This window comes from Caretta caretta, chromosome 5 (genome assembly GCF_965140235.1).
Source record: "Caretta caretta isolate rCarCar2 chromosome 5, rCarCar1.hap1, whole genome shotgun sequence".
NCBI classification, from domain to species: Eukaryota; Metazoa; Chordata; order Testudines; family Cheloniidae; genus Caretta; species Caretta caretta.
The window spans coordinates 134,590,758-134,604,182 of record NC_134210.1 but is presented as its reverse complement, the minus strand read 5'-3'; the positions used below and the strand labels follow the sequence as shown (position 1 = coordinate 134,604,182).

The window sequence follows — 13,425 nt, the reverse complement described above, 5'->3', positions numbered from 1 at the left end:
GGATCAGCTTCCCATGTTGTCTCACTAATAAGATTCAATATTGACCTGCAGGGCCTACCCCTCTTGGAATTGAGAGGGCAGTTCTGCTTCTATGCCTGTTTAGGCCTTCACCTCACCGCCAACACAGTCCATCAGGTTATTTCACCACAGACCTCCAAACAACTGCTTACTGCTTACCTGGACCAGTTTATATGAGCATTATAGCATTTCTATGATTCTTCTTTTTACTGACAACAGAGCCAACAAGGACCAGACCACCAAAAGTGCCCTCGAAGTCTACTCTTACTCAAACATCTCGGCTCCAGGACATACACTGTAAAGCTGTGCTCATTGCTCCCAATAAAAAGCTAAAATAAATGAGCCATACAGATTTAAATTCCTTCATGCCTTGTAATGCATGGACCAGCCTAAATGTGTTTCTTTGGACCTTTAAAAGTGGTGCCTTGGGAAACAAATTCTGCCTGACCTGGAGGTAAAATTTCTACTGGGCGCTTGCCACAGAACCATTTTATTCCAGCAAGGCTGTGACAAATGTGCATTTCGCCATTTTGGTTGTGCACCTCTCCTGCCCCCCTTCTTTAATGTATTCTTTCAGGCTCCACATTCTCCACTCCCACCTCTCTTTCAAGCCATCCTGCTCTAGTTCTGTTCCATTCATTTTAATGCACGTGCATAGTAAATAGGCCTGATTTATAAGCTTTCAACTGTACTTTGTTGCCATATAGCTACTGATTCATGAAACAAGTTCAAATTCATTTGATATAATATCCATGTTTGCCACTTACTCTCACTCTGATCCAATTTTGTGTCATCAGCAAATTAACTAGATTATAGCCAGCCCAGGGGAAGGTTATTTATATATGTTAGAACAGTGGAGGTCCAACTACTGTGTGTTGTGCGAACCCCACTTAATACTTCCCCCAGTGGGGCATAATAGCACCTTTCACATGTACTGCCTCCTTTCCATTATTCTGACCAATTGTTTATCTATTCCACGTATCACCTGCAGCTTACAGGTCTGAGTTACACAGAACTCTATTCAGCCCCTTCTAAAAATCCAAAATGAACCATATCAAAAGCATAGCAATCATCAATTTGGTCTGTAACCAACTCCACAATGTCACGACAATTACTAAAAGCATGTTATTCCTTTCCCAAGTGATACTGAGAATGTTCATATGATTATTACTTCACCTATGCTCTTCTAATTGGCTGCTGGTGGCTTTTATTATTTTCAAAGTCATTTAACTATTAACCTAGTTTAAAGACGATCAAGCTATTTGGGACAAATTCTGTCTTGGCCTCTGGTCTCAATACAAATCTGGACTGTTTAACAGAGACCTCCTCTGATAATGGGTGTGTTTCAGTGTACCTAAAACTTTTTAACCAGAACCCTTTAACTAATATGTACTCCTCTTTAAAAATAAAAAGGCTACAATACTGCAAACGTAACAGGTGACAGAGGATAACTGCAATTCATGCCTTGCTCCTGTAATCAAGACTTGGAGCTCTGAGTGTGAGCAATAGAAAGCAAATGCATCATCCCTCCAAAGCCCGTAACATTGACTCTGCTCATCTCTTGATACCTTCATCATTAGTAGAACCTTGCTAAAACGACTGAGTTTTGAAATCTGAAGAGTCACAGAAATATTTTTTTAAAACGCAATAATGCACACCAGATATACTTTACTCATTGGACTAGCTTCGTATTAGCAAAAATGGCATTAGTAGTAGCTCGGTCAGTATTCACTGCCCAGTGCCAGACACCATTCTGTGAAAGGAAGGGATCTGAACAGGGCTGGTCAAAATTGTCTCACTGAAAGGATGTTTTTGAAAAAAGAAAAAAAAACAAAACAGCCTTTTTGGAACATGTTTGTGCTGTTCACATCTTTACAAGTTTTCTTTGAAAAAAACAGTTTCTATTTTAGTCTTTTGGGGTTTCTGCCTTTCTGGGTTTAGTCCTCTTTCATTCTTTCCCATTCCCCCCATTCTTCCAAAAACACTAAGTGATTAGAAATGAAACTTTTTGTTTCAACAACGACAAAACAAAACAAAATTCCAGAACATTCTATGGAATATTTGGAACAATATTACATTTCTTTCTTTCGAGCTTTTCCATGGAAAATCTGATCTGAGGAAATCCCAGACAACCTTGGAAGATCTACACAGAGCTGGAACTTCTGCCCAGCCCCTTGTGCATCAATTTTCTTTGTCAATATGGCTCACTCAGGAACCATAGTAGTTTCTTGCCTAAGTACCAACTCCCTTGCCGGCCTGGGGGTTCAAGATGTGGAGCTTGACACTGCAGCTGCATTATCTCCCTATAAGCTTGCTAGGGTCTCTGTCATATATAGCATCCATACTCCAGTTCTGCATCTGCTCTATTCAACCACACTGACCAAAATTCCCAGAGCCCCAAGCAGCATGCTTCTCCTACAATGGGCTTAAGGGAGGTGGGAAAACAATGCCTCTTTGACTTCACTCACCATCTTTACCCACCATCCTGATACAGCCAATATTTTGGACTTCTTTTATACACATCCTGTCGCTTTTAGGGGGAGATTTTCAGAGGCACAGATAGGGAGTTAGATATCCTGTTCCCACTGATTCTCAGTGGGAGTTAAGAATCTAATTGTGTCTTTAAAAATCTCCCCCATAAAACTTTGCTGAGAAATGAAGACACCTGACATACTCTGAATATCAGTTATGGGCTGGACAAGTTAGAGGAGCATGAATTAGTGAGGTTCTTCCGTAGATCATATACTAAAGCTTCAAACAAATTTATTCTCGTTTTAGAAGGAACTTCAGATTTTCCTTTACAAAGTGACCAAAGAAACTGCCTTTGGGGCAGGCTGTTGCCTTAATATATGTGTGTGGGTGGGTGGGTGTGTAAACAGCACTTTAGACAGTTAGGATCTTGCTCTGAGGCACCTCTTACCATTAGAGTCCTCCACTTCTTCAGCAGGAGTGTGGTTCTTGGAGGCGTGTTGGGCGAGTGAGGCTACAAGGCTGACAATGCGGGGTCTTGGTAGTGTCAGTGCTTTCCCATGCACTTTCAAGGAGTGCTCTTTCAGCTGGCTGATTGTCATGGTGGAAAATGAGCAGGAGGAGCATTTGTAGGCATGTTCACCTGGGTGAGCGAAATACAGGCAAGTCATCAGCTCACAAAAGAAATAATGGGGCCCCATCCTTCTCCTACTGAACTCAATGGCAAAACTCCCATTGACTCCTCTGGTGCAAGACTGGTTCCAAAGAAAACCAGCTATTTAGTTTTCCTGTTGGAACAGTCGGTACTGGAGTCTATGGATAGTGACACCTGCCATATGACAAAGGTATTGCCCTTTTGAAACCCTGGCCCCCTTGTCACATGACTAGAGGCCAGCAAATAAAGACCAGTCTCTCATCAGCACTCCCGTGCATCACAACTTTGTTGCATGGTGTTGGAAGAAAACAATCTTTGGTGAAATGGAGCTGATTGAATCCCTCAAGCTGAAAGAGAGCTGGAAGCGGTGGGCACAGGACTTCCAAATTTTCTTGGAAGCAAGAGGCCTTTCACAGTCATTGGAGAGGGTGGAATCCTCCATACTGCTACATGCGGCAGGTCCGGAAGCATTACAGAAGGAGCACGAAGGGCATTACAAGATGCTAGCCAAAATCCTTCAAAATCTTCAAGAATATCGTGATCCAGGCAATCTGGGAAAGGTATATTTTCCTGACATGAAACAAGCTGTCAGGCAAGATCATTGGTCATCATGTAACAAAGCTAAGTCACGTGAATTATGTGTGGTATAAGTGATAACCAGATCAAGGCAAGGTTATTACAAGAAATGGACATGACATTACTAGGAAATGTGGGTATTTGTAAGGCTAGCGAAAACTGTTATGGAAAGCATTAAGAAGAAGAAGTGAAAGAACAGAAGTGCTTGTAATTCTAAGTACATTCCAAGCCATAAAGACGGAATACAAGGATAAACAAATTGGAGAGACCAGATTTGTTTGCAGTAAGTGCGGAGGCAACTGGAACACAAAGCAAAGTTGTCCAACACAAGGGTTGTGGTGTTACACATGCAAGTATTGCTCTTATTTGGAAGGGAGAACAAAGCACCACACTGAATAAGCATGGGTTACAAACAAACCACAAAAAAACAAGACAAAAATAAGTGTAAAGTATTTATGAACATTAGCTGGAGGACAAAGCTTTGATAATGAAGATGCAGAAACAATTCTTTTGTGGGGGGTCTCTTCATAAATTTAGAAAACAAGGTTCTGGAACAGACTGGGTTTGTGACACGGAAATAAACAAAAAGAGAATTTGAAAATATATACTGGAGCCCAGTGTAACATAATCACAGCAAGCATAAACAAAAAGGTTAGAGACCACCCTGTGCTAAAATTAAAAAACAACAACAGCTAAGCTTCTTTAGTAAAAGACAATGGCAAGCACACACTGGTGTATCTGGAGAAGGACAGACCACTCAGAGTACGAAGTAGTGGAACAAGAATTCTCATGTGGTCCCATCTGCAAATGCTGATTAACAAAGGTGTACAACACATTTACAGATGATATGCAAATGTTATTCTTCCAGAATATGATTGGTTGCTTAGTGGGACAGGACGCATTAAGGATGTAATGCATCCCATTGACATAGACACCAGCATGCTGTCCAAAATACAGTGATCAAGAAGGATGAGCTTCACGATATGGTAAAATTAGATGTTATTGAATAAATACAGGCCCCAACTGACTTTATTAATATTAAGGATATCATAATGAAATCAAACAAGTTAAGTACTCTTATGGATCAAGAAGATTTGAATAAGGTTATCAAACCCAAGCACTACTCTATGAAAACAGCTGAGGTGGTTGTATCTAGGACTTCAAAATGCAAGAGGACTTTCAGTTTTGGATGCAAGGCAAGAGTTTTTGAAAGTCTGACAATAGAAAAACTACAAAGACCTATCTTCTACTCCCCATTTTGAAGATATATATATATATATATATATATAAATAATATCCCTTTGGGACTGTCTCAGATCCTGAGATGTACCAAAGCATCATGATCCAGATTATTTAGAATGTGGATGGGGTGGAAGTAATTGTTTAAACGATCTGCTGATTTGGGGTGAAGACAACAACACCACAAGAGGCACCACATAACGTTCCATAACATGCCAAAGAAAGAACATTACATTGAACAGGAACAAATGCCAGAGAGGCGTGAATGTAAAGTACGTACTCCATGACAAATGGAGTTTGACCAGAGTCAGAAAGATGGAGGCAATTGTACAAATGGAAAGACCCAGAATAAGAAGCAGGCTAACGTATCTAAGCAAATTCACTTCTAAATTTGTACAGATTAGCACTGGTCTGATCAGGGAGAGAAAAAGTTTTGGAAATTTAAAAAAAAAAAAAAAAAAAGCTGTCATGGAAGTGCTAAAACTGGAATATTTTGAGATTAGAACGAGTCTAAGATCTTGGTTGATTCAAACTCACATGGGTTGGGGGGTAGCCTTCCTGGAAGGTGATTACTTATATTTCCAGAGAGCTGACTAAAAACACAACAGAGCTATGCTTAGATTGAAAAAAAATGCTAGCAACTTTTTGGTTTCATGAATGTCTATTTGGTAGACACTGGTTGAAGCAGAAATAGACCATGAAACTTTGGAAATCCTATTACACAAACCATTGTGCAAAGCACCACCTACACTCCAGAAAGTGACCACAAAATTCCAAAATGTGAGATACAGGCCCTGTAAGGAGTTTCTCAGAGCAGACATGGTTTCAAGATCACCTATATATAGCAAAATCAAGAATCTATAGAAAAAGGAGTTTGGAGGAAATATGGCTCACTTACAAATTTTTAAACTAAATTTTGACAAGCTCAAACAGGAAATACAAAATAGCCCAACCTTGAGAGATTAATTCTAAATGGACGGCCAACAAAAACATCCAGGCACCTCCACACTTGAAAACTTATTGGGAGTATACAAACTGAAATCGCTGTTTAAAATGGGTATCTCATAATCCCACACAGCACGAGGCCAGAAACGTTAAAACTAATTCTCAGTGCCCAGCCATATACTGAGAGGTGTAAGAACAGGGCCTGGCATGAATGCTGCCATTGCAGATAAGGTGCCCAAGTGTGAAATCTGCAATCAATATAGGAAACAGAATGCAGAGCAGCACCAAACTATAGGCGCCTCCTGACTGCCCTTCGTCCAAGGTTAATTTTGATCTATTTGAATTTAACAGGAAAGATTAACTTCTTGTTAGTGGGCTACAACCAATTTTACTGTATTAACTGTGCCACTGCAGAACAGGCAGAAGGAACTGCTATGAGAACAAGATGTGACCATGTAAGCAGCAATCCCTGGAGGTTCAGAGATGTAGTTATTGACAGATGTCTAACACCGTTGGGTTTTAGTAATTAGCTAGTTTACTGTGTGGTGGTTAGTGTTGGTTGACAGCCTACTTATCTGCTTTTGATTTGATCTGCCTTTTTTTTTTTTTAAAGGAAGCTGTAACAGTAGCCAAAGGAGTAAGTAGATATTGACCCCAGTCCTGTGATAACCTTTTTAATGCAGAAATATGTCACATGGCTGCGGGCAGGAAATCAAGATCAGTCTCTGAACAATCTTGTGTCTCATACCTTTAGACAGTCACAGGTGCAATATTTTGCTGTGATCCTTTCCCTCCCCGTATCACTTTCCCAATTCCCAACTATCACAAGTGTGTTGGGTGTATGTACATATTCTACACAGCAGGGTAAAAAAGTCTACAAAATACTTCACTCCTCACCTCGTGTAAGTCAGCATAAGCTCCATTTATGTCAATGGAGCTATGCCAGTCTAAACCAGCTGAGGATCTGGCTCCAAGTTCAGTTTGCACATTGAAGCCAACACATGACAGTCCAAAATGCAAATCCCAGCTCATTTCAGGAGTCATTTAAAATATAAACATATCAGAACAGCAGATCATCAACATATGAGTATCAAACGTGACTGGTCACCATTACTAGAAGCTGAATGACTGAGCACACTTTTAGAAACAAAAAGTGCAGGATTTTCAGAAGTGCTCAGTGTTAGCCTAATTCTGCTCCCTCTGAAGTCAATGTTAAGACTCTCACTGAATTTAACGGGAGCAGAGAGTTGACCAGTGCTGAACCACCTTTGAAAGTCCCAACCAAAACTGGCAATGAAAAGTTTAACTGGCAACAGTGGCAAAGAGAGTAAGACACTTGTTATAGTTGCTGCATTGTAAAATTGACAGAGACTTACCAGCATGAGCTTTGAGTATATGAGTTTTCAGGCGGCTATTATAGGAAGACTTGAATGGGCAGAGTTTGCAACGGAATGGTTTATGGTGTCCGTGGTGAGTCTGCATATGGCGATCCAAACTTGGCAAGGGAGAGGCAGAAAAAGGAAACACAAAATATTAAATAACTTCAGCTACTACTTCATATGCCAGGCTGAAAACCTAACGGGCCAGACTCTGCCACCCTTCTTCATGCTGGGTAGCACCGTAATCCTGTGAGGCAACTTGCAAAGCAAGGTAGTATCTAGCGTGAGGAAGGGTGGGAGAACTGAGCCCAACATTATGCAGAATGCAAGCCACTTAAACATGATAATTGGGAAAAATCAGGTGTTAATCAGTCTTATCCAGAGTGTAACAGGATAGATGCTATGGAACAGAGCTGGTTAAAAAAAAACCAAACAAACCACAGCAATTTTTGGTTTGGCAAGAGTCTTTGTGAAAAGTTTGCCCCCTTTCCCCCTCCAATCAGCAAGTTTTGAAATTTTTCAACCTGCTCTATTGAGGAAGCCTTCTTTTGGCAAAGAGAATAGAAACGGACTAGTCTGTTCTGGGGAAGATGCCAGCAGGCTGTGCAGGAGCCAACCAAGGAGTTCCAGGAGCAAAAAAAAGATGGTTTTAGAGAGAGATTTGGAAGACAGCGCATGGAGCCCAAGAAAAAAGTGTGGGTAGCAGGAAACATCTATGCTAGGATCTTCTTTGTGAGAAGTCAAAGCAAGAGAGGGGGTTAAGAAACCCTTTCAGATTCCAGACTCTTTCTAATCAATCTTTATATAACAGCTCAATTCATAATTACATTTGATTTAGAAGAATGAAGCACTAGGTGAACATCATAGTATCTGAATAAGAACCCCAGAGTTTGGAAGCTTCTCTAAACCATCTGATCTTCCCGAGTTCACAAATCTCAAGCGAGCAAGCACCAACTTTAGGCTGGACCAGACATATCCCCAACAACAGCCCCTTCTCATGGTATGTTAACATGTTTGACTCTTGTCCTACTTTCAGCCTGCATGTGCAAGAGGTGCATGGCAACAGGATAATGGGATGGGGGAAACAGTCTTTAGTCTCAGAAGTGCTTCCGTTTTATTTTCAAATTTGCTTGTATTTCACTTAAACTGGCAAATTCTTACTAAATATCAGCACCTTCACACACAATGCAGAAGTTCCTGCTACATTTTTCATCCTGTACTACCACAAAAAGAGCCTAATCTATAAAAATGCCTGTCCATCGGTGCAAAAGCTGCATTCTTAGTCCATTCAAATTAACACCTGATAGTAAAAAGAAAAGGAGTACTTGTGGCACCTTAGAGACTAACCAATTTATTTGAGCATGAGCTTTCGTGAGCTACAGCTCACTTCATCAGCTCACTGTAGCTCACGAAAGCTCATGCTCAAATAAATTGGTTAGTCTCTAAGGTGCCACAAGTACTCCTTTTCTTTTTGCGAATACAGACTAACACGGCTGTTCCTCTGAAACCTGATAGTAACAAAATGTACAGTATGTCTATTTACAGTAGCACTTCATAGCAAAATAATGTTATTGTAAATTCAATAAGGAGCTATAATTACTGCCAGTCCAGTGAAATCAACAAATCTGCTCAATGAATAAAATATGCGGAGCATCCATTTGCGTCGATACTTCACATAACAACAAAACCCCCGTCTTAAATACCTGACAAGGAAACAAGCTTGCTTAACAATTAAAGCAGATTGTCCATCCAAAGAGGTATAATATATAATACTAGTCCATACAGGACCACATACAATTAAACTCAAACCATAGGTCCCACCTCTGAGATTCTTTTCCAATCAGCTTTTATTTAGGTGTTGTTTTTTTTTTAAACTTGTACTACGGATTTTCTCTCTCCCAATTACCTATTTTACCCAAGTTAAAGAGATGACGTAGATAGTCACACAATATCTGATTGAACCTATTTCTATAGCAACCACAATTTTATAGAACTCCAGCTTGATCCTCCCTATTTAACCCCAGCATCTTCTTCACTCACAGCCAATATAACACTTGCCAGGGAAGAGTGCAGGCAACCTCAGTGCTAGAGTTTTGGGGGGGGGTTGTGGGGGGAGGAGGAGGATTATTTTAGTACAGAGAGTAGTGGTTCTCCCTACACTTTTAAAGTGGCACAGTCTGTATTCCACCAATGCAGTCCTGCCAAGGCCTGCCAATTCAGTATCGGAACACCTCTGCTCAGAAGAGGCCCCCTGTGCCCAACACACATTCCCCGGGGGATGCCCCTGTCCTTTTACCTCTCAGAGCCTGTAAAACAGATTATGGTTATAACCTAGCTGGACACACTTAGGGTGCTGGTGGAAGTGTCGCATGTCTAGAACACAAGATTTGTTTTCTGTGTCCTGCTCTCTCCCTGGTATGGATTTGGTTGCAGAGCAGACACAATTAAGCCTGACTTACGATGCTGTGGATGATGCCACAAATGTTTCAGACAGAACAGAGCATGGCTCTTCCCTCCTTCGTTGGATGAGTAGGAGTCTCCTTGGAGGATAGATGAAGCATGCATGTGTTCTCAAGCCTGTCAATGGGGGTTTGGTGTGGGCGAATCCTACAGAGTACATTTCTTTGTGGCAGGCCTTCAAAAAGTTTAAAATGCCAATTAAGCAGCTACCTCTCTCCCTAATCTAAGAAAACCTTTAGCACACACTTTGTGAGAAGTTTGTTTATTTCTGCTAATACTTAATCTGTTGCATCAGAAAATGGAATATGTTGTGGAACTCATTCAGAGAAGAGCCCTATACTCTTGTGGATAATGTTTTCATAGAACAATTTACATAACACAATAAAAAAAATCAAGATTTTTTTAAGTTCAGCTCTTGAGAACTGCTCAGCATTAAAGAGACTACATCTCTCTAAATCAACCCAACAAAACTCCACCAACAAAAAATCACACTGCTATCTGAAAACTGTTGCTATAGGTAACACCCAGGTTCCTTATTTATGAGTATCTCCCTCTTTTCTTTCCTGTTTATTTTATTAATTTGACAGCACTGCGTAGAAGGTCAGTTTCATTGTTTCCTCTGTGTAGGAAGTTTGCCCCTTTTGTTTGTGTGTTCTTCCCCCACAGAAAAAAGGAGAATGAATATTTAAAAAAAAAAATATGAAAAGAATCAGAGACATTGGTAAGGGGACTCAGAAGAATGTGAATACCTGAAAACTAGAAAAAAGGGGCAGGGGAGCAGTTAAACAGTAAAGGTGTCCAGTTTTCAAGTGTACAGTGCCCCCATTAATGTCAGCACATATGAAAACAGTATCACTGGTCTGTACTTCTATTGCAAAAACTTACTTGTGCCTGAAAGCAGAGACAAAGGAGCAATACTGGCAGCTGTACTTGTCTTCACGGGTAAACATGGCCAGAGCCAAATGACTTCTCTCATGAGATCGCAGACCCTGCATAGACATCAAAACCCGGTCACACTGGCTGCAGTGGTATCCCCCAGGCCTGGTTTCATCTTCCAAGGATGCTCCAGATTCAGCTTCTGTAAATTCCACCATGCCATGGTCTTTTGCTCCCTCAAAACCCTCCAAAGTTGTGTTTGAAGAATCTTCCGCTTCCTGCTAAAAAACACATACCCCCCCAAAGCCATCAATTCTCTCTCCCTTCTGCCTTGGGTCTTCCCCATGTGTTAACTTTCCCATCTAAGCTTCCCTTTTCAGAATGTCTCCTGGAATCCGACTACATCCATGTTCTAAAGATATCCCTGCACTGTTCCCATATCATCAATAGCTTCCTTCAGGAAACGGTCCCCCAGTTTCAAATCTATTCTAAAAAAAGACTAAATCTCACAACTGGCCCTAAGTAATATTGTCAATGTCATCATAAAAGCCATGGAATTGGAGTAGAAACTGAACTAACTACCGTCTAACTCCTGGAAGTGGACCCCACAAAACAGGTTAGAGACACATAGGAAGGTGGTATGGAGGAAACTTGCATTGTCCTTGCCTCTGGGCTAACCCAGACCTCCCCTTTCCAGGGCTGTTGAGCAGACACTTTCCACCAGCACTAAATTCATGAGAAACAACAGGCACTCTATGAAAACATTACTCCTCTTCAGAAATAGTTACTTGTTTCTTGTTCCCCTCCCTTAATATTATTCACCATGGCACATATTTTGTTGTGATCAGCAGCTTAAAATTGGTAGAGAGTGTGGCACCACATTCATTTGACCTTGGTTTTCAGCTTTCTTGCTCAACTACTTAAGTAATTTCCTTTTGCTCAAAAAGATGGCAACGGTCCTGTAAGCTACGCTTGAAAAGGATAGCTGGGCAGGAGAAAAGGAACAATCTCTTTTGTAGCATCACGTAAGCAAAAGGGGAGGGCAGTGAAAGGACAACAAAATAATAAAAGCCCTCTTAGGTAGAGCAGCTCAGACCCTTCTGGATTTAGTTGCCCTATCGCAGTATGCAGTAGGGGTTAGAAACACGGGATTGTGGGGTCAGCTCTGCTACTCAACCCACTCTGAATTCTCACTGCAGCAAAAGGAATGTGTTCACAGCTCCTGCGGCACGATTGCATGCACACGCCCCAGTTGATATCCTGAAGAACCTGCTGTTAGGTAGGAAACCCCAGTCCTCCCCTGCACACCTGATTTCCTAGAAGCAAAAGTCCATTTGCACATGAAAACTAAAGTGCATTTACAATTGGCCTCTTTAGTTGGGCCAATGGCTCCGGTAAATGACTAATTAGCCATCTGAATGGCTGTTTGCAGATACAAACACCGGGTTTGCTTGTGTCATTGTAACTACGCATGCAAGCATGTAACACACAATTTCATGTACATTTGTGCATGCACACTTCAGGCTTCCTCTTCTGAAAATTTTGTCTTCAGAGGCAAAGATAGTAGAAAAGTAGCCCAGAACAGCTGGACAAGAGCTTCCTGCTCAGAGGCCTACGCTTTCTACCATGGACAAGACAAATTCCTTTATGCAAGAGAAATGGGATACACTCAGTGGCAAAAAATAGTCTTCATGTCCTGAATCAAAGGTAGAAGAAAGTTGTAACTAACGTCTGAAAAAATCTAGCATTAAAATAATCCAGAGACAACACAGAAAACTGTCCATTAGATTTGGATGATGGATTTAGTAAATCAGTACCTAATCCAAATTGAACTTAATGAGAGAGTCTGCCCATCGGCTTCCGTGAGTTTTTTGATCAGGCTTTAATCTCAAACAAACACATAGCCAGTTCTTATCATTCTCACCTTTACGGTAGCTGTCACAGACGAGACATTCCCATACTGAACATGCTTGCGAAGGTGATTACAGATGGCTCGAAGGGTGGGATGAACTTCCACGCAAAATTTACATTTGTATCCAACAACTTTCCTCTCCTTAAATTTTGATACATCTTCCAAGTGACCGAATGTCTGTTGGAACACATCAGTATAATCAACAAAGACACTGAAATTTGCTTCCAGAACTAACTTAACCAAAAAAAAAAAAAAAAAAAAGAGAGAGATTACAAACGTACTCTGAGACAGCATGGATTTTAAAACCAAAACAATTAGGCAAGCCATTTTTGTTTGTTGAAATAGAAAAGAAAAAGGCCCACTCTCTTGGCACTTTAAGGACAAAGGTACAGATTTTGCAAAGCCGTCTAAATGACTTACACACACATCCATTAACATAGATGGATAATGTGTTTAAATCCCTTAGGCTGGTTTGCAAAATCTCCTCTCAAGTTTTCAATTAGCCCTCGTTAATGCCTTTAAAATATACAGGTAAAACATTTCCATAGTATGAACTCTGAATTTCTGCCTAGTGACAATTTTATTAATTTTTAATTACATGGCCCAATTATGCCATGTAATTGGGTGACTCTGATATAAACTATGAGTCACTCCTTCGCAATGGTAAATAGTTACTCCAGATTTACACCAGTGAAACAGAACAAAATTTGGTCCAAAGTTCATATGGGGCCTGATCCAAAGCCTGAAGTCACTAGAAAGATACTCACTGATATTAATAGGCTTTGGATGAGGCCCCATGTCAGATATATTACCCCCATTCTGCTGACACCATGTCTTATTGAGTAGGCTATTCCTGAGAAGGAAATTTGTGTTATTACAAGGAATCATGACCAGGG

General features: G+C 40.8%; 1 protein-coding gene across 9 annotated transcripts in view; it reads right to left on the bottom strand.

The window, feature by feature from the left end:
* Positions 1-13,425, bottom strand: part of ZNF462 (zinc finger protein 462) — a 108,053-nt gene that overhangs the window by 37,884 nt on the left and 56,744 nt on the right. For 6 of the 9 annotated variants that reach the window (XM_048851932.2, XM_048851938.2, XM_048851936.2 and 3 more), the window contains exons 4-7: positions 12,542-12,706; positions 10,627-10,898; positions 7,279-7,397; positions 2,939-3,130 (exon numbers count right to left, since the gene is read on the bottom strand). In XM_048851932.2, coding sequence (XP_048707889.2) covers positions 2,939-3,130; positions 7,279-7,397; positions 10,627-10,898; positions 12,542-12,706 — 748 coding nt within the window. The remainder of the gene's footprint in view (positions 1-2,938; positions 3,131-7,278; positions 7,398-10,626; positions 10,899-12,541; positions 12,707-13,425) is intronic. The other 3 variants (XM_048851928.2, XM_048851930.2, XM_048851931.2) reach the window with 3 other exon arrangements.